The following is a 23,396-nucleotide window of genomic DNA, read 5'->3' on the forward strand; positions in this document are numbered from 1 at the left end:
GTACAAATTGTACTTTGATGTTTGTAGAAATTCGGTAATCATTCGTTTCTTAGATATACTAATTCAGTTTGACAATAACACTTTGGATTTGTGTTAAGTACTCTCACCTCTCAAATAGAAATACCCCCTGGAATAAAAGTACCCCCTGGACAAATCTTCAAAATCTAATAAAAGTACCCACCAGAATAAAAGTATCCCCCGGAAAATTTCAAAATTGACACGTTACTGATGTCTTTGTTACTAAAATGTGTTCTCACGGTGTATGTGTGCATATATGACCCTGGTACTTGCAATTGGGGATATAAATGGACAGCAATTAAAGCCAAATAATCATTCGATACTTGTAGTTTGGAAATATAATCATTGTTACAAAGTAAAACAAGAAGGCTGACTAGTCACAAATACATACTCCAGCCATAGCATAAGTTAGCAAACTTACACTTACTATTAGTATAATTAACTGCCATGTAACACCATTAGCAAGTTAAAACAAGCAGCCTATCGGCTGAGATAGCTCCGCTGTTAGCAATGCACATTTCAATTAAAGAACTGAAAACATCATTAGAAAATGAACAATATGTATAGTATCAAAGCAATCGGACTTACAGTTTTTAACAAGAAGTCGAAAATATCACTTTCTACCAAAAATGACCAAAATATTCACCAAAATTAGAGAATTGAAGATATCACGAAAAGAACAAATCTAAGAAAGGTCTACATGTAGTATCTATATAGTAATATCAAAGCAATTGAACTTTTGTTTTTTAACAAGTCGAAAATATCACTTTTTACCAAAAATTACAAAAATATTCACCAAAATTAGAGAATTGAAAATACCATCACAAAATGAACAAATCTGAGAGAGGTCCACATGTAGTACCTATATATGTAATATCAAAGCAATCAGACTATTGGTTTTTTACAAGAAGTCGAAAATATCACTTTTTACCAAAAATGACAAAAATATTCACCAAAATTATGGAATCGAAGATACCATCACGAAATGAACAAATCTGAGAAAGGTCTACATGTAGTATCTAAATATGTAATATCAAAGCAATTGAACTATTGGTTTTTAACAAGAAGTCGAAAATATCACTTTTTACCAAAAATTACAAAAATATTCACCAAAATTAGAGAATTGAAGACATCATCACAAAATGAACAAATCTGAGAGAGGTACACATGTAGTACCTATATATGTAATATCAAAGCAATCGGACTTGTGGTTTTTAACAAGAAATCAAAAATATCACTTTTTACCAAAAATTACAAAAATATTCACCAAAATTAGAGAATTAAAGATATCATTACAAAATGAACAAATCTGAGAGAGGTCCACATATAGTACCTATATATGTAATATCAAAGCAATTGCACTTGCGGTTTTTAACAAGAAGTCGAAAATATCACTTTTACCAAAAATGACAAAAATATTCACCAAAATTAGAGAATTGAAGATATCAACATGAAATGAACAAACCTAAGAGAGGTCTACCCAAGGTACATATACACCAAGTATCAAAGCATTCAGGCTTGTAGTTTTCAAGAAGAAGTCGAAAAAGTAAAACATTGACACGGACGACAACGACGGACGACGACGACGACGACGACAACGGACAATCACTCATATGATAAGCTCCGCTCGACAAAGTCGACAGCGGAGCTAAAAAAGAGTGGATCCATAACAGCACTTCCTTTGAGAGTCCAGACTTTTGGAGCTTCTTCGAGACACAGTCCCAGAGGGACTGTGTTCAGGAGAAGGAGATGGTCCACCAAGACAAATGATGCACTAACAAACCTTCAATGTATATTACACAAGCACATGACACCTTTAGCATTGTATGAAGTTTGGAAATGCACAATAAAATTGATAAACATAGCTGGCTTTTTCCAAGTATTTTGTACAGGTGTCTCCCAAAAATTAATGATTCACTGAGACAAATATGAACTGCCTTATTATATTCATTGTGTGACTACTGTATTATTTGAATATTTATGAATAGCTATCATATTGAAAGCTCTGCTTGTATGCAAATCAACTTAAATTGTTAGTTGGTGTCCAGTGGTGAGAAAGTCAACAGTACTGTTGCCTCCTGCAAATTTACATCTTCAAACACTGCAATCTTTGTTTTTGAAGTGTGTTTTTAAATTAGTATTATACAAGCCATGCATAGCATAGTCCCCGTTAGTTATCAAATTTAAGATATATAGTTTTGTTTATAGTAAAATAGCTGGAATATAACCTTGTCAGGAATATGATTTTTTAACATTAAAATGATTGACATTTGTATCTGATCGTCAAACAAGTACTTTTATTGCTCTGGAACAGCATTCAAAATCAGCCATTTTAAATACATGTATATATATATATATAACATGATGTATAACGAATATATAAAATTCAAATATAACAAGTCAAAGCATTTAAGGGGTGATATTCAAACACCTGGGTCAAACCTGGGTTAACCCGACCTGCCCTATTCAGACCTACTAGACCTACAATATGCAAATTAGTAGTAGGTTTAAACCTAACCTCTGGATTAACTGCTCATTAACGCCCCCACTGAAAACAAACAACAGAGAACAAAGAAGACAGACCTAAGGAAACCAAGGTTTTTCTTACAATACTGTTTCAGCCTGGTTTCAGTAGGAAAAAAAATAAGATGTATATAGGGCTCCATGTTCATACTGAGTGTTATATTTTGAAGTGTTAAGAATTACAGCAGCGATTTGTTTTTCTTTGTAAGTCTTGTACATGTAAATGCTAATAAAAACAAACTTGCATTTGTTTCACAAATCTATTTACATCATGTCATTTATAAGTGTGATGAAAATTATATTCATTTATTTCTGTGATTGGTAATAATAAATAATCAGTTTCCCACAACTTATATTTTGGGTACAAGTCAATACAATTGTTATTGTTATTCAATTTATCTGGAATTAATCACAGACGTGATGGTTGTTATATTTTGTCCTTAAATGTGAATCAAGTGATACCATAAACCCTCTCTATTGTGATATATATGGTAAATTAATGTTTGAAACAGAACAGGGAAAAAATGCACTAGAATTTTAATGAGCAGCTTCTTAGGATAAATTACTAACGTTATATATATATATTTGGCATAGTCAGTAAAATATGTTTATCCATGGAGCGGACTGGTACATTTTGTCCGCAACAAGTACGGTCAGTTTTGTGTCCATGTCAGTTCATAAATTCATAGAACACATTTTTTGGTTAAGTTTGTAAAGTCTGTGAGACTGCGAGTTATCAAAATATGATGAAAGTATTAAATCGATAATGGCAACATTGTTTTCTACGAAGGCATCTGAAAACCACAGTCCCTCTATCACTGTGTCAAAACTAAAGTCGGGGCTAATGCTACGACTCCGGCGCTACGACCACCATAACATTGTCAGCTGACGGCATTGCGGGGAAATTACGGGTATTTACCGCTGCCGATATCTTACTTTTCTGTAACAAAATGCACACATTTCGAACCCCCGGTTAATTAAAAATAAACGATTATTTTAGAAAATACATTGAAGCACAGTGCCTTGAAGGACTGTGTGCGAAGTAGGCAGCGAGGTGTTGTTTCAAATTCCGCAGAAAATCATGCAGTCAACGCAGCCATCTTGGTTACCTCAATCAGAATTTCCCCTTGTCACCCAGCATGCATCGATTACTATATCGCAATGTGCACTGTGTCGCCTTGGGCGACGGTCTTAGGTACAAGGCACTCTATTAATAAGGTATTTTCTGAGGTCAGGGTTTGTTTTTTATAAGCAGTCTCGTCTGCAGATGAATAGCCGTAAATAATCAGCGCGAGTCCATTTAATTTAATTTTCTGTTTTGATACTTCGTGTCACTGGAAATTGAACAAGAAAAACTGCAAATAACCGATGTGCAGCAAATCGAAATAAATTTTCATGGCGTACGCTGCATTTGTTTTTCCGGATTTTGCGATGCCGCACTCCTGAAAGAACTGTTTGAAAATTGAACGCACAACAATGGTATTAAGGCTTGAACACAGTAGTGTAAGTTTCAAGTGCAACTTTGTATCAACAAATGTTCGTCTTTTGATACTTATTAGCTGTCAGAGACACATATCTATTGTCCAGCCCAATGAAAAGTCTGATTCACGTCCTCTGCTCAATTTGCGACTCGAGCATAACAGTTTATCAAAACAAAACAATTTATTCAGCACGCTGTTCACAAATATATAAAAGAGTGTTTTTTAGGGCAAGGCACACTGTAAAATGACTACTGTACACCAATAAATCAACACATTTTAGAGACAACTATCTAGTCTTCAAAAAGCAATGTAAACTCTGTCAATCCTAAAAATAAACAACAGCTTGAATGAGGTGTGAATGAGATCGGTTCGAAATGCAGTTTTTATGCAAATTCGTGCGGTCGTCCTGAACCGCACTATCTATTGTTTAAACTTCCAAACCGCAAAACTGGGTTTTGTTCGGGCGGTTTAGGGCGGTTAGGGTTTTCGTAGGTTTGACCCGCATGTTTGAATATGAGATCACCCCTAAGAGATATGGCTCTAGAAGCCCAATCATTAAAACAAAATGGCCACCAGTCAGCCATTTTGAATCTAATCTGAAAAATAAAATGACGAGCATCAGGAACCCGTAATATCTAATGTATATACCAAGTTTGAACAAAATCCATTTGTAAACAGCCGAGAAATGGTTGATTTTTAGGATTTTTTCAGCACAAAAATGTGCTGCCATTCGGCCATCTTGAATCAGATCGTAAAACAAAATGATGTGCATCAAGGTCCTATAATGTCTAATGTATATACCAAGTTTGAACAACATCCATCTGTAAACAGCCGAGAAATGGTTGATTTTGATGATTTTTAGCACAAAAATGGCCGCCATTCGGCTATCTTGAATCAGATCGTGAAACAAATTGACGTGCATATGTATAACATCATGTATGATGTATGTGTGAAGTTTGATTGTGATTGGTCCAGGAATTTCTAAGATACAGATCCGGACGCACAAACAGACGCACGCATGCACACACGCACGCACACCACACACGGAGGTCAAAACATAAGTCCCCGTTTTCGGACTGCGTCCGAACGGGGACTAAAAAGCTCTACCATTCTGTTCTAATACAGGGCTCAAAAATTTTTCCAAAATGTGACTTGCAAGTAAATTTTAAATTTCACCTGTCCTGTACAGAAAATTACTTGTCCCACAAATTGGGAATAAAAAGTTCAGTAAAATAAAATAAAAAAATAAAAAAATTTTTTTTCGGTTTCCTTATTTATTATACTAGAATCACGAAACATCTTCAAGCCACACACGAGTTTGCTCAATCTTCTTTGGTGAACCCCATCAGGTTAACTGTCACCTATCGCTGCTGTATACGTCCAACTAAAAATTATTTCGTAGAAAATACATATGCTTTAGTTTATATTTGTAAAATTGGATTACCTTAAATAATTGTATGAAATCAATAGTTTTTATTGAAAATTAAAACGAAATACGTAATTTTTCATGCTCGAATTGTGGGCTGCAATTTTAGAACTACTTTCAGTGTGTTAAAATGGCAGCCATTTCGTTTTGCCGATACGCGATATTTACATCGCAATTTTTCAAGCATTTGTTATTACATATCACTGAACCTACTTAATATTGTCAAAAAGTAAGAACAATTTTACTTTATCTTTTCTTTGAGCATTTTTAAGATTTAATTCTGTGTCATCAAACGTTTGAAAACTCTGGTTGTAGCCGGTAGCATACTTGATGTGATTATTACTTGCTTCTAAATGGTTGGACTACATGTACCTTGTATGCAATTATCTACTCAATGAAAAACAATTTGTATCAACTATTTTCCTTTACAATGTAGCACTTTGGGAAACCAAATTTGATGTGACTGGAGTAAACCACAAAGACAATGACCTTATTATTTCAGTTGTCTGACGGGCAATCACATTTGCATTAAAACATGTCGGTACATTTCAAATGTGTTGTCGACGCTGGGAAGTGGTACGTTAGTCATCTTTTTTTTTTTCATTTTACGTTCAGGGTCGCAAATTTTCCCGGAGCTTTTGCCCGATTCTGAAAAAATAACTAAACGTACCGTCTGAAATAAGAATGTACCGGGCGGTAAAAAATAAACGTACCAGTACATTTATTTGAGAGGTGAGAGTAAAAGAAGCCTTTCGCAAACCGAACAGACATGCTGTGCCGTGTCAGACGGGAAGTGAGGCTGACATGTCTTATTCTGCCATTTTATGCATGTATTTATCACCAATTCCAAGGGTAAATGTTGTAACTTTCGAAGTATTACGAGTATTATGACTTGTCCATACATTTCACTTATGTTTATTACACTTAAATAAAGTTTAAAATAGCAGAGCCTTCCTGATTGGAGCCTCTTTTTGATTTGACGACGGTAGGTAAGATTAATGTTTATTCTTAGTCTGTATTGCATTTCAAACAAAATTTTCAAGATCGGTAAACAACAAATGGACGAACAAAAATGTCTCGTGTGTTTCACGTGCGACATGATTATTAAACAAGCAGCCTGTCAGCTGAGATAGTTCTGCTGTTAGCAATGCACATTTCAATTAAAGAACTGAAGATATCATTAGCAAATAAACAATATGTATAGTATCAAAGCAATCAGACTTTTTACCAAAATGACAAAAACAATCATTAAAATTAGCTAATTGAAGATATCACCCTGAAATTACAAGTCTGAGAAAGCTTTACCTGAGGTACCTATATGTATAATAGCAAAGCAATCAGACTTTTCAACAAGAAGTCAAAATTATCACTTTTAACCAAAAATTACAAAAATATTCACCAACATTAGAGAATTAAGGATATCACAAATGATATGAACAAATCTGAGAGATTCTGCCGTAAAATGGCCCATCCAAACAATCGTCCTTGGCGGTTTCACGGCTGGTGGGCCCTTATTTGGGGTTCAAATTTTCAAAAATTATCATCAAATATTTTTAGGGGGCTTATATTTTCATTGAAAATTCCACCTACACCAATTTTCAACACCGGCAGTTGTACCACCCAAAACGAAAGACACTATTGCAGAAGCTAATCTAAAATTGTATACATTTTTTCTAGCGGAATTAAGAGGTAGATGCATCTTTCTCCAAAAAAATCACATTAACGAACCTTGTGCACCAAATACAATTATTTTGTTTCATTTTATTAGTAAGGAAAGTATTTTCTAAAAGAAGTTTCTTTCAAAAGAAGTTTCATTGCATTCCTTAGCAGCAAATGATCATGGTAGCGTAATCCGGTCAGGCTGCGTTTCACAATTGTTGATTATTACCTAGTAATGATTATAATAACGTACAAAAAATAAATTCGTTGAATTGTTATGAAATGCAAATAAATTTCAACTTATTTTATCGATTCTGAACGCATTTTCAACGCTCAATGCTGTAGAAATGAATATCCGCCATATTTCGACCTGAAATGGTATTCTTTGACCTGACAGGTCAAATCGATCAAGCAATGAAAACGATGGATGATGTCAACGTATTCAAATTACCATAGCTCATTTAAATATGTTAATGTTATTAAATGCAACACGGAAGAGATTTGCCGATGTTGTAGTCCGATCTTTTGGCTTAGATTTTGATGGGAAAGCGGCATGATTTGTTTTTAAACAAAAAAATTAGTTAGTCGCAATACACATCAATACTCTTGAATAGGCTACAGTGAAACTTTTAGGCATTAGAAAAGATTAAAATAACACCTTAAAAAACTGCAGAAAAATCGCCCTGGGCGGTTTCTGGGTCCCATTTTATTTTTTTAAAACCCTATTGTTTAATGGCCCTAGGCAAATTCACGGCAGAATCCGGTAGTACCTATATATGTAATATCAAAGCAATTGGACTTGCGGTTTTTTAACAAGAAGTCAAAAATATCACTTTTTACTTAGAAAGACAAAAATATTCATCAAAAATAGAGAATTTGAGATTTTGACATGAAATGAACAAATCTGAGAAAGAACCATCCAAGGTACAATATACTTGCATATCAAATTTGAAAACATTGTGACTTGTGGTTTTGAAGATTCAGTTGAAATTTTAAAGTTGACGACGAACAATCAGTACCGCAAAAACTCCAAAATTCAAACGATTTAAATAATCAGTGTTGGGAATCTGACGTGTTTTTAGAGTCAAAATTAAGGTGCATTTTCAGACGGTCAAATTTTTCAGAATAGAAATCAGCAAATGAAAAAAAAATGGGAATGATAGACAGTGAGCTTCATTAGTTTTTTAAAAATGGAAAGTTCGTCAAATTGACGTAAACTTCCCCATGTTTCACGGTAAAGCAAAGGTCGTGGCCTTCAAATCAAATCTAATCAAATCAAAACAAAGTCATCAATCAGTGAGTATTATGACAAAGAAAACAAAACATCAAGACGCTGAGAAGAGGTCAGCACAAAACTAATAGGTCAAATGACCTAGGAAAACTTGCGAATGTTCGAAGTACAGGTACCCATTATGCAAATTAGTAATTAATATGTACAGATTCAAGGGACGGTCCAAGTTTAAGCAGAGATTGCCCCACAAACCCGACCGTGATGGCTTCAAAATATGGCAGGTGTGCGACTCGACAACGTCTTACATTGCAAACTTTGAACCATATTTGGGGGTGAAATATAAAGCTACAATTGAGGGGAGAAAAAAAGAAACTGGGACAATCAAGAAGACAACACACCGGTTGCTACAGCCCTTCACAGAAAAAAACCATATTCTTTTCTGTGATTCGCTTTTTACGTCAGTTAACACAGCCCTTGAATTACAAGACAAGAAAGTGTACATGGTCGGTAGTTTTAGCAGACGAAATCGGAAAACCATGCCGCCGCAATTAATTCCTGAAGGGAAAAGCAAGAAGCTGAAATTGAAAATTGGTGAAATGAAAGCAGCAACTAGACTGGATGACACTATCAATATTACTGCATACCAAGATGACAGCGCACAGATATTAATTTTAAATACAGTCTATCCCCCACTGGCTACGTCGGCAGAAGCAGTAGATGACGAGAGACACGTGCCTGTATCATTACAATGTTACAGACATCACATGGGTGGCGTGGATCGTTCTAACCAAAGGCGAAAATACTATCACACGGGCAGAAAAAACAATCGTTGGTGGATCTACATGGCCTGTTACCTCATAGATGTTGCATTGGTCAATGCTTATGAATGTTTCAAGGCATTGAATCGCACGAAGTAACGCACAAATTCTTCAATATCCGCACAGGTAAACAACTGATTGGTGGACACTCGAGTAGAATTCAAAAATCCATAAGAGAAGTTGGCTCTCTTCCAAGTAACACGTCATTTATTCGTAGTGAAAACATGGATTCGCACGAAATATGCTGGCTACTGGAGTGCATTGAATCATGACCGTTTTTCACCGACTTAACCTGATAGCGTGAAACTCCCCTGACCGGAAAAGGGTTAAAGGAGAAACGATAGTTCTCTTTTTGAAATATGTCCTGGCCCTGAAAAGGGCCGTTAAGTTTGTGTTTCCTTATAGAAACCATCGATTTAAGCAAATCTTACAGTATATCGAGAGCCGCTAAGCAAGTGTCGCACTCGTTCGGCTTTAGCGTCGCTGACAATGAAACCAATGTTGCAATATTGTAGCAACCCTACACATACCTGAGAGAGTGGTTTAAAGCACGTTATTTTGGATTTATAAAATATTTGCGAATCCATAACTGGGGCCAGCAATTTTGCAATGTCACGCCGAAGACTGCCAACCTTTTTACCATCTTTCACCACAGCTATTGCATTTCTGTCATGGAAATTATTCTTCTGTCGTTGGAAAAAAAATCTTCCTATTTTAAGCCCACCGCGATATCCATATAACTTGCTGAATGGTGACTTTCACCATGATTGATAAACGCCTAGTCTGATAAGAAAGCGATGTTGACTTGACCTCTATGATGAAACACTAGTAGTGATGTCATTCTTAGCCAATCGGTAAAGCGGATGCTTAAAGGTCAAAGATGATTGCCAGAGGGTAAACAAAAGCATCGTGCGAGTCATTTGCCGCGACCCCATTTTTCAGACTACCAGACAGTAAAACCTGTGGATTAAATGTGCTAAGTCCAAATTGTGTGGGACCACATCGACAAACTTCAAGACGAAGCTATAGGAATTTTGTTTGATCGCAACAGTGACGCCGACTTGGAGTTTTGACTTTTACGAAGATAGCAATGAACGTACAAATAGAGATCTTAGATGTTTATTTTTTTCTAACAACTATGAACTTTCGTAATTTTACTGCGTAAATTATTATTGATCTTGTATGGCTGTTGATCCGGTATTTGTCAAAACCGGAAATAATTCACGCGTATGGGGCGTGTTTGTCGACAGGGATATTCTAATTCAAATGAATCTTCACTGTCGATTTTTATTATTTCTGGTTTATTTGTCACATTCTAAGCAATAAATTATTTCTTGTTACTCTTCTAATGCTGCATATTGTTCATTTATTTTTGTTGCATGTTTGTATTTGTCGTTTTACTCCGTGTCGCAGTTTGATCTGCGTGTTGCCAATTTTTGCAATTTTTTGTTGTTCTTTTGCCGGGGATATCCGGACAAACGTCCACCCCTTCATTTTACGGTAAATACAGTAATAACAATTTTACTAGATGGACATGCAGAACATGCAAGAAAAAGGTTGCTATGGTAACACGCCAGTCCAGTGCATGACTTGTGGTCAAACTTCGGTCAACACACACTTGATGTCAGCATCGCCGCGTAGCAAGTTTCACAAAGTACTTCAATTGCGCCCCTAAATGATGACGACGATTACTCAATTGTCGCAGCGCATGTTGTACCAAGTCCATGATACACCCTGTTTTGACTCTGACTTGCTTTTCCTTCTTAGTGCATGTTCTTGTGTCACGTAAAACGTGGACTCTCACTAATGTATAAAAACACTTTGAATATATACTTTTCCGGTACAATATTTTGTCATTTTAGCATGGCGCTGAAGAATCTTACCCTGGTGGTGCAATATTTAGCCTGGCAGCGTATGATTTTACCAAATCAACGCTTTGAAAACATTGCATAGCATTCTATAGTTATTGGTCCAAACATCTGACATGCTCCAACAAATTTGCATGCACCCATATTTCTTTGTTTTGTGGACCTCTAACTATTTTTATCATGTTTTGTTTACATCACGCTTGCCTAAGAATGATTTTGAGTACATTCAGATTTCATTTCAAACATAATTAAAATAGTGGTGGATTTGCAAAAAGTCAGGAAAACAGTTATCACGTTTAATACAAAAACAGTTTGCGCTGAGATTGCAAAGACACAAAATCCAAGTTTTAACTTTATATTAGTATTTATCAGACACGAACATATGCCGAGACTGTCACACTGATATATTGGCAAAAACAAACTTATTTTACTCAGAAATTGTCAACTACGTTGTGAACTACAAGAAAAAGAGCATTTCTTTTGACGTTGGTGGTGGGTCGTTAACATTAGAATCCCATATTTTGATGAACCCAGTCAAGTTTTGCAGTTGCGCCACAGTTACGCTATGACGAATATCTTTAAGAACACCGAGTGTAATTAAACAACATTATACCTGGAAATACCTGAGATAGAAATATATAAAACAACTCGTACTTACCTTCCAACTAATCAACACAAATAAACTACAGAACTTTTTCTCGATCTTGATCAAGTTCTAGCTTGAACTGGCCGCCATTTTTGTTTGGAAATGATGTGCAAAGCATGTCGGGTACCCCAAAAACTATTGCCATGGTATTTTTTGTTCTTTATCAAACAGAAGGTGTGAAGACAGAAAAGCATTTGTTCACAAAAAAATGCTTAAAAACACATTACAAATAAAAGATATATAATTAAAATCGTTACTGCTTTCCCCGGGCAAAGTTACAACATAATCTTTAACCTTTAACCTACCTGGATCATGTAATACCAGTACGTCTTCTAAGTTGTAAATAAATAACGTGATTTCTGGTAAGTTTGATAACCTCCCCACTTTGGTTGAAATTGTTTTGTCATAATATATATTGTACCAGGTGTTAATTGGCTGGATTTCCAACAAGATGTCTGCCTCTATCAGCCTCTACCTCAACATGCAGATACATGCCAGGATAAATGTACTGTAAAATACTTTATTTTAGCTGCAATTGATTTTCGCTGGAAAGACTTTTTAGCTCCGCTGTCGACTTTGTCGGGCGGAGCTTATCATATGAGTGATTATCCGTCGTCGTCCGTCGTCCGTGTCAATGTTTTACTTTTTCAACTTCTTCTTGAAAACTACAAGCCTGAATGCTTTGATACTTGGTGTATATGTAGCCCTGCGTACAGTGCTGTATGTACGGGACGCGTTCGGTTGATAGATGTCCCCACCACATATATGTACTACATGTGGACCACTATCAAATTTGTTCATTTCATGATGATATCTTCAATTCTGGTACTGCCACTCCCACTTTTACATTCTCAGACCAAGCTCCATCAATTTTAGTTTGTGGAGAATACTGCAGTCAAAACCTGTACATTCATTGTACTTGAACACGCACAACAGAAACAGTATTTTTCTATTTTCTTATCTTATGCCACTGTCAAGCAAAGCTTACAGTATTGCTGACTGTCCGTTGCTATCAACTTTATGTTTTTGAAAAAATGATAAATGATATGGCTTTGAAACTTTCCAGAACATTCGATAGTTGAAGGATCTCAGGTACTTCATTTCTTGACGATATCTTTATTTAGATTTGTTAGTAGCCCTCAAAGTTTTATCTTTTTCCTTGTGGCCATTGGCAACCAAGTTTGAATTTCTGGTGTCCAACTAGAAAATTTAGTAGCCAAGTACAAAATTGTCATATTTGCTTATTTCATAAAGATACTTATAAAGATATCAGTTTTCTAATTTTGAAGAATATTTTAAATTTACGTTACAGACTGCTTGTTATTTTACAACTGGAAATAACACCAATAGCCGTTGAGCAACAGGCCTATTTTTTTGACAAGTTGAATGTAAAATATAGAAAGGAATAATCGCTGAATTTTATTTTCACTAAATCTGCCCCTCACCAAAAATAACATCCAAGTGAAAATAAAATATTTCACACAGTACTTCAATCTGTGGGGAAAGCAACAACACTATCACTGTACTTAGAGATCATATTCATTTATTATGACAACAGTGTGAGATCACTATAAACTCAGAAGTGTGTGTTCTCAAGCATTAATCTTGAATGGAACTCAATGCATCAAGTATGTTGCAAAGTTACATTAAGGTAGCGAGACTATTATTTGCATACTTGTTTTCATCTTCTAATTGTGACTAAATGACTACAAATAGACCCGGGAAAGTATATATTTTTAGAATCGCCAGACTTCAAGCTTTTCACAAGTGTATTTTGCATGCCCGTATCTGCATTCTACGACGCGTTACTCAATCAAAGGTGAAAAATTACTTTTTACTGTAAAAAAAATAATTACGCATTTACACTGGCGATAAGAAGTATTTTTTTCACTTTTCCTAGTTGTTCAATAGTCTGGTAAATTGAATGTGTCTGGTCAGTTTTATTCAAGCAACGCGTTTTAAAAAATAGTGTGCTGAATTTCAATTACTGTTTTAGTCACATTGCCCCCAACTCAAACCACAACTCGTTGGTAAATAATCGATGAAATAGTTTGTCTGGACACATTCAAGTTCCTCTCATTGTCACCTTAAAGCTGTGAAAATTTGGTGTTAATCCGACGACAATAAGTATACGTTATTTTTTGTTAAAGACCTTGTATTTTGAAAAACATAAACTCCTAGAAAACGTCCATGAAGTAACAGCAAAGATTTTCAAGCTTGTTTATCGGCACAATCAATTTGTTTTCCCATCAAGGTTTGTTTTACCATGTGTAGGGGCATCCAAATGTGTAAGGCTATTAGAAACCAAAAAAATAAAGGAATGGGATAGCTATAATTGGATAAATTCGGCATATGAAAACACCAAAATCAATGATTTTTTTCAGTGGCTGTGTGACCTTGTGTCTGACACATTCATATGCAAATGACTAATCTGTGAAACAAACAGGGGTGGAGACAAACCACTTGAATGTTTGGAAACACTCATTGTGTGTCAGATAGCTACTGATAACACATCCTAACATTGCTTTGTCTTGAGTTTATCAAAAAATTTTTAAAAGTAAAACTAACAAATGACTCAAATGTTGTCTGTTCATTAGGGTTCATTTCCAGAAATATTGAAGAATATAAGAAAAAAGTGCATACAAATTGGGTGAGAAATTATAAGTAATTATTAACTGTCAATTACACAGAACTTCCATGCATTTTCATTACTGTGGTAACCCTGTCTGTATGTATGTCTGTCTGTTCCATCGAGAACCGCTGGTCAGATTTCAATGAAACATGGTACATAGGCGCTCTGTGACTATGTACAGACCTGATTTGTAAAAATCTATGCATATTATTTACCTAATTTGTATAATGATTAGTAAATTTTTTGGCTCCTCCACTGATATCTCAAGTACTAATCATCACATTTCCATAAAACTTGGTACACAAAAGCCATAGGACAGTGCACAGACCTGATAAGTTTTGAGTTAATATCCATGAATATTAATTACATAATTTGCATTATTAGTCAATTTTCTGCTTATCTGCAGATAATTCAAATACTAATCATCATATTTCAATGAAACTTGGTACATAGATGCCTTAGGACAATGCGCAGACCAGATAGTTTTAGTCTAAAATATGTGCATGTGCCACACCATTAATAATGCCATACTACTTACATACATTGGACATGACACTGTAACTGTCAATACAACAAACCCTTTCCCATTCATTATAAATGTTGTGTATATATCAATATGGTTATGTAACCCTTTAGAAACAGTTTTATCATGATCCTATATTCTTGACCATGGAGATGAATGTTTCGGCTGCAGCTTTTTTTTTTAACCACAGATGTTTTGAGTGTTTTAAAAATGATTTTCTTGAGTTGTATGGATCTTAACACATCACACTAGCAACAATTTCAATAAAACAGGAACTTCAATCTTCTTACTCATGACATAGCCATAACAATGCATATATTTCCTCAATAAGCAGTAGTATCAAATAACTTTGGTGAACATGTGAGACGCCATGTTGTTGGAAGGTCAACTTTCAGTTCATCACCACCATATATGGATGTCATGAATGATGCATGAATTCACCTTCCTTGTCATAATTTTTGTTTGTCGTTGCTTGTAATTATAAGCTCTCATCTGCGTAATTTGAATTGATACATTGTCAAAGACATGATCTCTTTATGTGTACCGATGTTAAAATTAAGATGATCACAGCATAATTATATTTATTGGTAACGTCTTCTGTTCCATCATAAATAAACACATAAACTGGTTCATTGATGAAAATAAAATACCCAAAAACAACCAGGCCAGCTTCAGAAAAAAACACAGAACAACTGATCAAATTTTTGTATTAAACACATTAAAAATAAACAAAAACCAAAACATTCAACACTGTATGGAGTATAGGGCTATTCTATAAGCTATTAAAAAATAACATGAATGGCAAGATTTACAAAATAATAAAATAAACAAATAAAGTAAAAATAAAGTAAAAAAGGGGTGAATAAGTAGCCCAACTCTTTTCAACGTTTTATAAATGATTTAAAGGATATTTTGGATAATGCCAATACTGAATCAACACTCCTGAATATTAACACTGTTAACTTTATTTTATATGCAGATGATTTAACCCTCACTTCCACTACCTATGCTGGTCTACAGACATCATTAAATACACTAAATGAATATTGCAATAAGTGGAAATTGAGTGTGAATCTTTCACAATGAACCAAAGATAACAACTTAAGTTGTTATCTTTGGTTCATCAACATTGAGAAAAAAATACCAATTCAGTTTTGGAAATAATAACATTTAAACAACAAACAGTTATACATATCTGGGAATCACAATAAAATCAAATAGGAGTTTTGCTGATGCCATGTCAAATTTAGCAGGTAAAGCTAGAAAATCAATTTACACCATGAACAAAGTACTTTTAGGAAATCTAGAAATAAAACTAAAAATGAAACTATTTAACATTTACATAAAACCAATTTTTCTTTATGGCTCAGAATTATGGGCATGCAGGACATGCAGGACTTTCATTCAGGACAATACTAAATGGGACAAAACATCAATTGAAAAAATCAATATTCTGCAAACAAGTAAATAAAAAATCATGTCTCTTAGCATCAAGAGCAGAGGTTGGTCATTAGCCACTACTGCTCAGTGCAAAAGTTCAAGCTATTAATTACTGGTTGGAACTCTCAGATGATAATCTAACAAAACAGGCATACCTAGAACAAACACAACACAACACAATACCATACAATACAAGTGGCTAAATGCAATACATACAATATTGAAAGACAATTCACTAAACTTCATAATAGAAAAAACACTCACTATGAACCAAAAAAATAAAATTAATAATTAAATTTAAAAACTCCCCTTAAAAATAAATATGCCAGTTTCTGGAAAGAAATGATTTCCAAAGAAAATAGCAAACTGAGAACATATGCTAAATTTAAAACAGAATATATCTTTGAGCCATATTTGAATGAACATGACGCTCATAAGAGGAAAATGTTGACAACATTTAGAATTAGTACATAGATATCATAAGACACTGCACACACCTGATAGTTTTTAGGGTAATATCAGTACATATTAATTACCTAATTTGCATAATTAATTTTCAGCTTTTGATATTTCAAGTAGTATTCATCACATTTCGATAAAACTTGGTACATGGGAGTTTTTGCAGTTTAGTGTGTCTGTATATGTGTGTGTGTGTGTATGTGTATGTGTGTATGTGTGTCTGACTGTTCCACTGCTATCTCAAGAATCATACATCGGTTTTTGATGAAACTTGGTGCATAGATGCTCTGGGCCAATGCACAGATTTGATTAGGTTTTGGTAAAAATCCATGCTCGTTAATTACCTAATTTGCATGATAATTAGCTAATTTTTAGCTGTTCTATGACTGTTCCACTGATATCTAAAGAATCACTCATTGGATTTTGATGAAACTTGGTACATAGATGCTCTGAACATATGCGCAGATTTGATTAGTTTTTGGTAAAAATCCGTGCATATTAATTACCTAATTTGCATGATAATTAGCTATTTTTTAGTGGTTCCATGACTGTTCCACTGGTATCTAAACAACCACTCATTGGATTTTGATGAAACTTGGTACATAGATGCTCTGAACTAATGCTAGGTTTTGATTAGTTTTTGGTAATAATCCGTGGATACTAATTACCTAATTTGCATAATGATTAGTCAATTTTCGGTTTTTCCACTGATATCTCAAGTACTAATCATCACATTTCAATGAAACTTGGTACATAGATGTCATATGACACTGCACAGACCTGATAGTTTTTATGGTAATATCAGTACATATAATTACCTAATTTACATAATTAATTAATTTTCAGCTTTTGATATAAGTAGTGAGCATTACATTTCAATGAAACTTGGTACTTACATACTCAAGGACTATGCAGAGATTGATTGTTTCGGATAAATATTTGTACATATTAATCACCTAATTTGCATAATTAGTTAATTTTCAGCTTTTCCGCAGTAATCTCAAGTACTAACCATCGCATTTCAATGAAACTTGGTACATAGATCCTTTAGGACTATGCAGAGACATGATTAGTTTCAGGGTAAATAATTGTGCATATTAATTACCTAATTTGCATAATTAATTTTCAGCTATTCTACTGATATCTAAAGTACTAATCATCACATTTCAATGAATCTAGAATTATGCAGAGACCCAATTAGTTTTCAGTAAATATTTGTGCATATTAATCACCTAATTTGCATAATTAACCCATTTCCAACTTTCACACTGATATCTCAGGTACTAATCATCACATATCAATGAATGTTTATACATGGATGCTGTAGGACAATAGACAGACCTGGATAATTGTGGGTTAAAATCTGTACATATTAATCACCCAATTTGCATAATTAACCAATTTTAAGCTTTCACACTGATATCTAAAGTACTAATTATTTCATTTTAATGAAACTTAGTACAAAGATGCTCTAGGACAATGTACAAACCTAATTAGTTTGGGGTAAAAATCTGTTCATATTAATTCCCTAATTAGCATAATAATTCATAATTTTTTGGTTCTTATCACATTTTAATTAAACTTGGTACATAGAGTTTTTGTTACATTGCGCAGACCTCATTAGTTTTACACTCAAATCTGTTCATATTAATTTTCTGATTTGCATAATTAGTTTTCAGCTAAGTAATTTCAAATTATATTTAATGTGTCTCCAATACTCTCAGCACATGTGAGTTCTTTCTAAGCTTTCTTTGATCATCTTTTAATATTTCAAGTAGTAATCATCACATTTCAATGAAACTTGGTAAATAGTTACTTAAGGACTATGCAGAGACCTGATTAGTTTTCGGGTAAATAATTGTGGATATTAATTACCTAATTTGCATAATTAGTTAATTTTTCCATGAATGTCCCACTGATATATAAAAAAACAATATTTGGATTTTAATGAAACTTTTAAAGAGTATTCATCATCACATTTCAATGAACCTAGGCCAATGCAGAGACCCAATTAGTGTTTGGTAAATATTTATGCTTATTAATCATCTAATTAACATAATTAATTAACACTGATATCTCAATTAATGATCATAACATTTGAATAAAATTTGCTACATGAATAATTTTTGATTGAAATTTGTTCTCTAATAATAATTCATTTAATTAATAATTAATAGTTTTTTTGTTCTAATCACATTTCAATGAAACTTGGTACATAGATATTACATTACGCAGGCCTTATTCGTTTTACACTCAAATCTGCTCATACCTGATTTACCTAATTAGTTTTCAGCTATTCCATCAATATCTCAAGTACAAGTAATTTTGAATTAATTTTTAATGTGTCTTCAATACATCAGCACATACTCTCGGCATACTATCAGGAGTTCATTCTAAGCTTTCTTTGATTTATAATATTTTTACATATATGTTGTTGTTATTTCAATACTCGTTTTTGCTGTACTTATCCTATGTAAATCTTTTACATTGAGGCAATAAAGTTATTATTATTATTATTAGGCCAAAAAAAAAATGTTTTTGTTGCCCTCAGCGACCTACCGAAAAATATGAAATATCAGGTCGCGTTTTTTTTAGGCCCAAATATTAAAAACTCACCATTTTAAATAGTAAAAAAATGTTTCCTCTAAAAATTAACGACCCCGGGCCGTTGTTTGTTCCCCAGCGTCTCTGGGGGTTAAGTGGCGACTTTGAACCTTGGATTGATCTGTATTTCTCTGACATGTTCCGGATACTATGAAGTCTGAAGAGCAAACACGTCTTTTGCATTCCAGGCCATTTTGTCATTTGCGATTCGACGGATAGTTGGTGCACAATATTAAAAATATCGCCGCACCAAGTATTTTTTAAATAAAAACATTATTTTAAATAAAAAACAATACGTTTGTTGTTGTAAATATAATTTTTGACTCTTGTGTGCGAAGCACGCCATGGGAGTCTTTGCAGTTACTCTGTCTGTATGTGTGTGTGTGTGTGTGTGTGTGTGTGTGTGTGTGTGTGTGTGTCTGTCTGTCCGTTCCACAGATATCTCAAGAACTATATGTTGGTTATAAATGAAACTTGGTGTGTTGATGCTCTGGGCTAATGCACAGATTTGATCAGGTTCTGGTTGAAATCCATGCATATTAATTACCTGATTTGCATAATAATTAGCTAATTTTCCTTGACTGTTCCACTGATATCTGAAGAGCCATTCATTAAATTTTGATAAAACTTGGTACATAAATGCTCTGAACTAATACACAGATGTGATTAGTTTTGGGTAAAAATCCATGCATATAATTAACCTAATTTGCATAATGATTAGTCAGGTACTAATCATCACATTTCAATGAAACATACATAGGACGATGACAGATATATGAAATATTAATTACCTAATTTGCATAATTAATCAATTTTCAGCTTTTGATATTTCAAGTACTATTACTTCATTACTTTTCAATGAAACTTGATACATAGATGCTCTAGAACAATCCAAAGACCTGATTAATTTTATGTAAAAATGTGTGCATATTAATTAACTAATTTGCATAATTAGTTAATTTTTGGCTTTTACACTGATATCGCAAGTACTACTTATCCCATTTCAATGAATCTTGGTACGTGGATGTTCTAGGACAATGCACAGACCTGATTAGTTTTGGGTTAAAATCAGTGCATGTTAATTACCTAATTTGCTTAATTAGCCAATTTTCAGCTTTTACACTGATGTCACATGTACTAATTATTCCATTTCAATGAAACTTGGTACATTGATGCTCCAGAACAATGCACAGACCCACTCATTTTTTAATTAAAATCAGATCATATTAATTACCTAATTTGCATAATAAATCATAATTTTTGGTTCTAATCACATTTCAATAAAACTTTGTACATAGATGGTCTGTGACAGTACTTATCTTAATTCAATGAATCTTGGTACATATGTACTCTAACACAATGTGATGATCAAATTAGTTTTAGGTTCATATACATCTATAATAATAACCTAATTTGCATAATAATTTACTTTTCAGCTTTCCACTAATTTAGTTAGGATTACCCATTACATTTTAATGAAACTTTGTACATGTGCGCCCTGAAACAATATACAGACCTAAATTTATGCATAATAATTGCTTTGTTTTTTATAATAATTCATTTGGTTCATTGAGGTATCCACAGACATGATTAGTTTAATATTGATAAACTTGCATATTGATTATCTATTATTAGCCCATTTCTAATATCTAGAAAAATCAGATTTAAATTGAATTCATCGCAGAGGTGCTCTGGAATAAATTAGACTAAAAACCATGGATGTATTATGTATTTATGTATTATAAATTTTGATAATTAATGTGGATCACATTTTTTTCATGTTATGCATCTCAAATAGCAGACAAAAATTAGTTGCCAAGCTTCTCGTTTGAAAGCAAATCTTAAATTTTGAATTAATTTTAATGTGTCTCCAATACTCTCAGCACACGGGAGTTCTTTCTAAGCTTTCTTTGATTAATATATGAAATGCACAAAATGTTATTGAATTTACAAAACGTGACATTGAAACTCTCATCCGCTTACATCACAAACAAAACAATGGCTTTTGCACTTTGTTTTAGCGCTGTCAGTATTCTCACTTCCGGGTTTGTCATCGTGTGTACTAGACTGGCACAGTTGGCTGATTAATTTGTTTTTAAATAAAATTTAAAAAATCGCGAAATGGAGGTATTAGTGCGAAATCCCCTGTAACTACGAAATGTTCGTGCTAACATCTGCATCTGCAAATTTTTGTATTTTATTTAAACGTGTGTATGTACATGTGTACAGCGGTAGCATACATGGTGAACATGTTTGCTGTGTGCATGACAGCAAAAGCTGGATCAACTATTAAACTTTAAATTGAGTTTTTTAAAAAAAATCCGACCGACCGACCCAATTTTTCAATTTTCCGACTTGAGGGCAACATAAGTTGTTGTTTTTTTGGCATTATTGGTAATATAATCACAGATGAGACTACATATATGTACTTTTTCCTTTCAAGTAATGTTAAAGTGAGTGGGTCGTCACCTGTTCATGCACGGAAATTGAATCCCAAGCGACAATAACAACACACGCTAAAAACGCAAAGGCTCATGGGTAGATACTTGTTTGTGAACAATGACACGCTATGGCCATCTGACGCATGCGCAGGTGACGACTCCCTTGCTTTAAATATAAAATGCTTCTCTCTTCCAGAATACACATGGCTTCCTCAAGATTTAAACTTCTCACCACTGATGCAACATTAACACTAATTAAAATCAGATTTTCTGTTGGCCATCATTATAACCGAGTGGCTAAGCAGTTTGGAATTCAGTCATACAATGAAGCATCACTAACAGATGCATTTTATATTCAGTATGCACAAATGAGTAGGGAGCATCCAAATTTTGGATGTACAGATGGGAAACTGTCAACAAAAAACTGGTGGAAACTGGTCATGCAAAGAAGTTTTATGGACACTGCTAAGGATTATGATGAAACTAAAATGGAACCAGTGCTGGAAAAATTATACAAGGAATTTTCAACTCCAAATTGCTGGGAGCTATTTCCAGATGTAAAGGATACCCTTCCTAAATTAAAGAAAAAAGGTCTTCTTCTTGGAATTGTGTCAAACAATGATGAAAGATTACCTGATCTTCTACATACAGGTTTTGACATTTTGAAATATTTCCCTGTTGTTGTTTTATCTTCTGAGGTGCAGTCAGCAAAACCGAATGCTGAAATATTCCAAATAGCCATGAAGAAAGCAGGGGTGAAGCCACAGCAAAGCGTACATGTTGGTGATAATGTGGATCTGGATTACAAAGCTGCTAGAGATGTTGGCATGGCGGCATATTTGATTGACAGGGAAGGAAAATATAAAAACTGTTCTCCCAAAGGAGTAGATAAGCATCATATCTTGAAAGACTTTGTTCATTTGAATCAAATCTTGGCTTAACAGATGGGTATTTTATCAATGATGAACTTGCTCAAATAAAAGCAAATTTTCTTGTTTCTGGGCAAGTTCTGTAGATTTTTGCAATCATCAGTACATCGATTTTCTTAATATAACATAGTATCATCTGCAAAAAGATTTCCTGCGATGTCATAAATCTAAAGTTCACCTTATATATCATATATCTGTGGGGTTATAATTCGTGACTGGGTTATATCCAAAATCGGTAAGAAATGCAAATAAATAAATCAATCACTAGTAATGTAGGCGTAAGTAATAAACACGTAGAATAGTTTATTACATCAATAGAGTATATCCATTGATATACCAGAGACCTTACCAGAAAGTTAGTAATACATGAACAAAAATTATACAAGCTTTAAGCACAGCAGCAAAGACTGGTGCTAAAATAGAAGGGCGTCCTATTTATAGGCTTGGTAGGATACTGAAATCCTAGACGTGAATGTCCCGAATTGGCCGAAAGTTAACATAGATCTACGTAATAAAGTGATGTTCTATCACGTTCGCAGTTATGTCAACAACATGTCTATTTATAGATGTGGTTTAAAGCAAAAAATTGTATGTCTGTCAAATATGTAAAAAATACTCATACACAGTATTTAAGAAAACTATGATAATGCAATAAATGTTTTCGAATGATAACAATCAAAATGCTTAACATGACAATA

The 23,396-nt window shown here is 33.9% G+C and overlaps 2 protein-coding genes across 10 annotated transcripts in view; one reads left to right on the forward strand and one right to left on the reverse strand.

Annotated features, from left to right (window-relative positions):
* The window catches only part of LOC102801418 (centriolin-like), a 204,129-nt gene extending 192,341 nt beyond the window's left edge, over positions 1 to 11,788 (reverse strand). For all 6 annotated transcript variants that reach the window (XM_085493889.1, XM_085493887.1, XM_085493886.1 and 3 more), the window contains exon 1: positions 11,683 to 11,788. The gene's annotated coding sequence lies outside the window, so the exon portion shown is untranslated. The remainder of the gene's footprint in view (positions 1 to 11,682) is intronic.
* The window catches only part of LOC100378319 (haloacid dehalogenase-like hydrolase domain-containing protein 3), a 148,018-nt gene that overhangs the window by 95,079 nt on the left and 29,543 nt on the right, over positions 1 to 23,396 (forward strand). Inside the window, exons 1-3 of one of the 4 annotated variants that reach the window (XM_085493891.1) lie at positions 11,955 to 12,032; positions 14,268 to 14,320; positions 21,966 to 23,379. In XM_085493891.1, coding sequence (XP_085350017.1) covers positions 21,973 to 22,710 — 738 coding nt within the window. In that variant the 5' untranslated portion in view covers positions 11,955 to 12,032; positions 14,268 to 14,320; positions 21,966 to 21,972 and the 3' untranslated portion in view covers positions 22,711 to 23,379. Of the gene's footprint in view, positions 1 to 11,954; positions 12,033 to 14,267; positions 14,321 to 21,965; positions 23,380 to 23,396 lie in introns of those variants that run through there. The other 3 variants (XM_085493890.1, XR_014927460.1, XR_014927461.1) reach the window with 3 other exon arrangements.

The sequence above is a fragment of the Saccoglossus kowalevskii genome, chromosome 19 (genome assembly GCF_978046115.1).
Source record: "Saccoglossus kowalevskii chromosome 19, keSacKowa6.1, whole genome shotgun sequence".
In the NCBI taxonomy this organism is placed as follows: domain Eukaryota; kingdom Metazoa; phylum Hemichordata; class Enteropneusta; family Harrimaniidae; genus Saccoglossus; species Saccoglossus kowalevskii.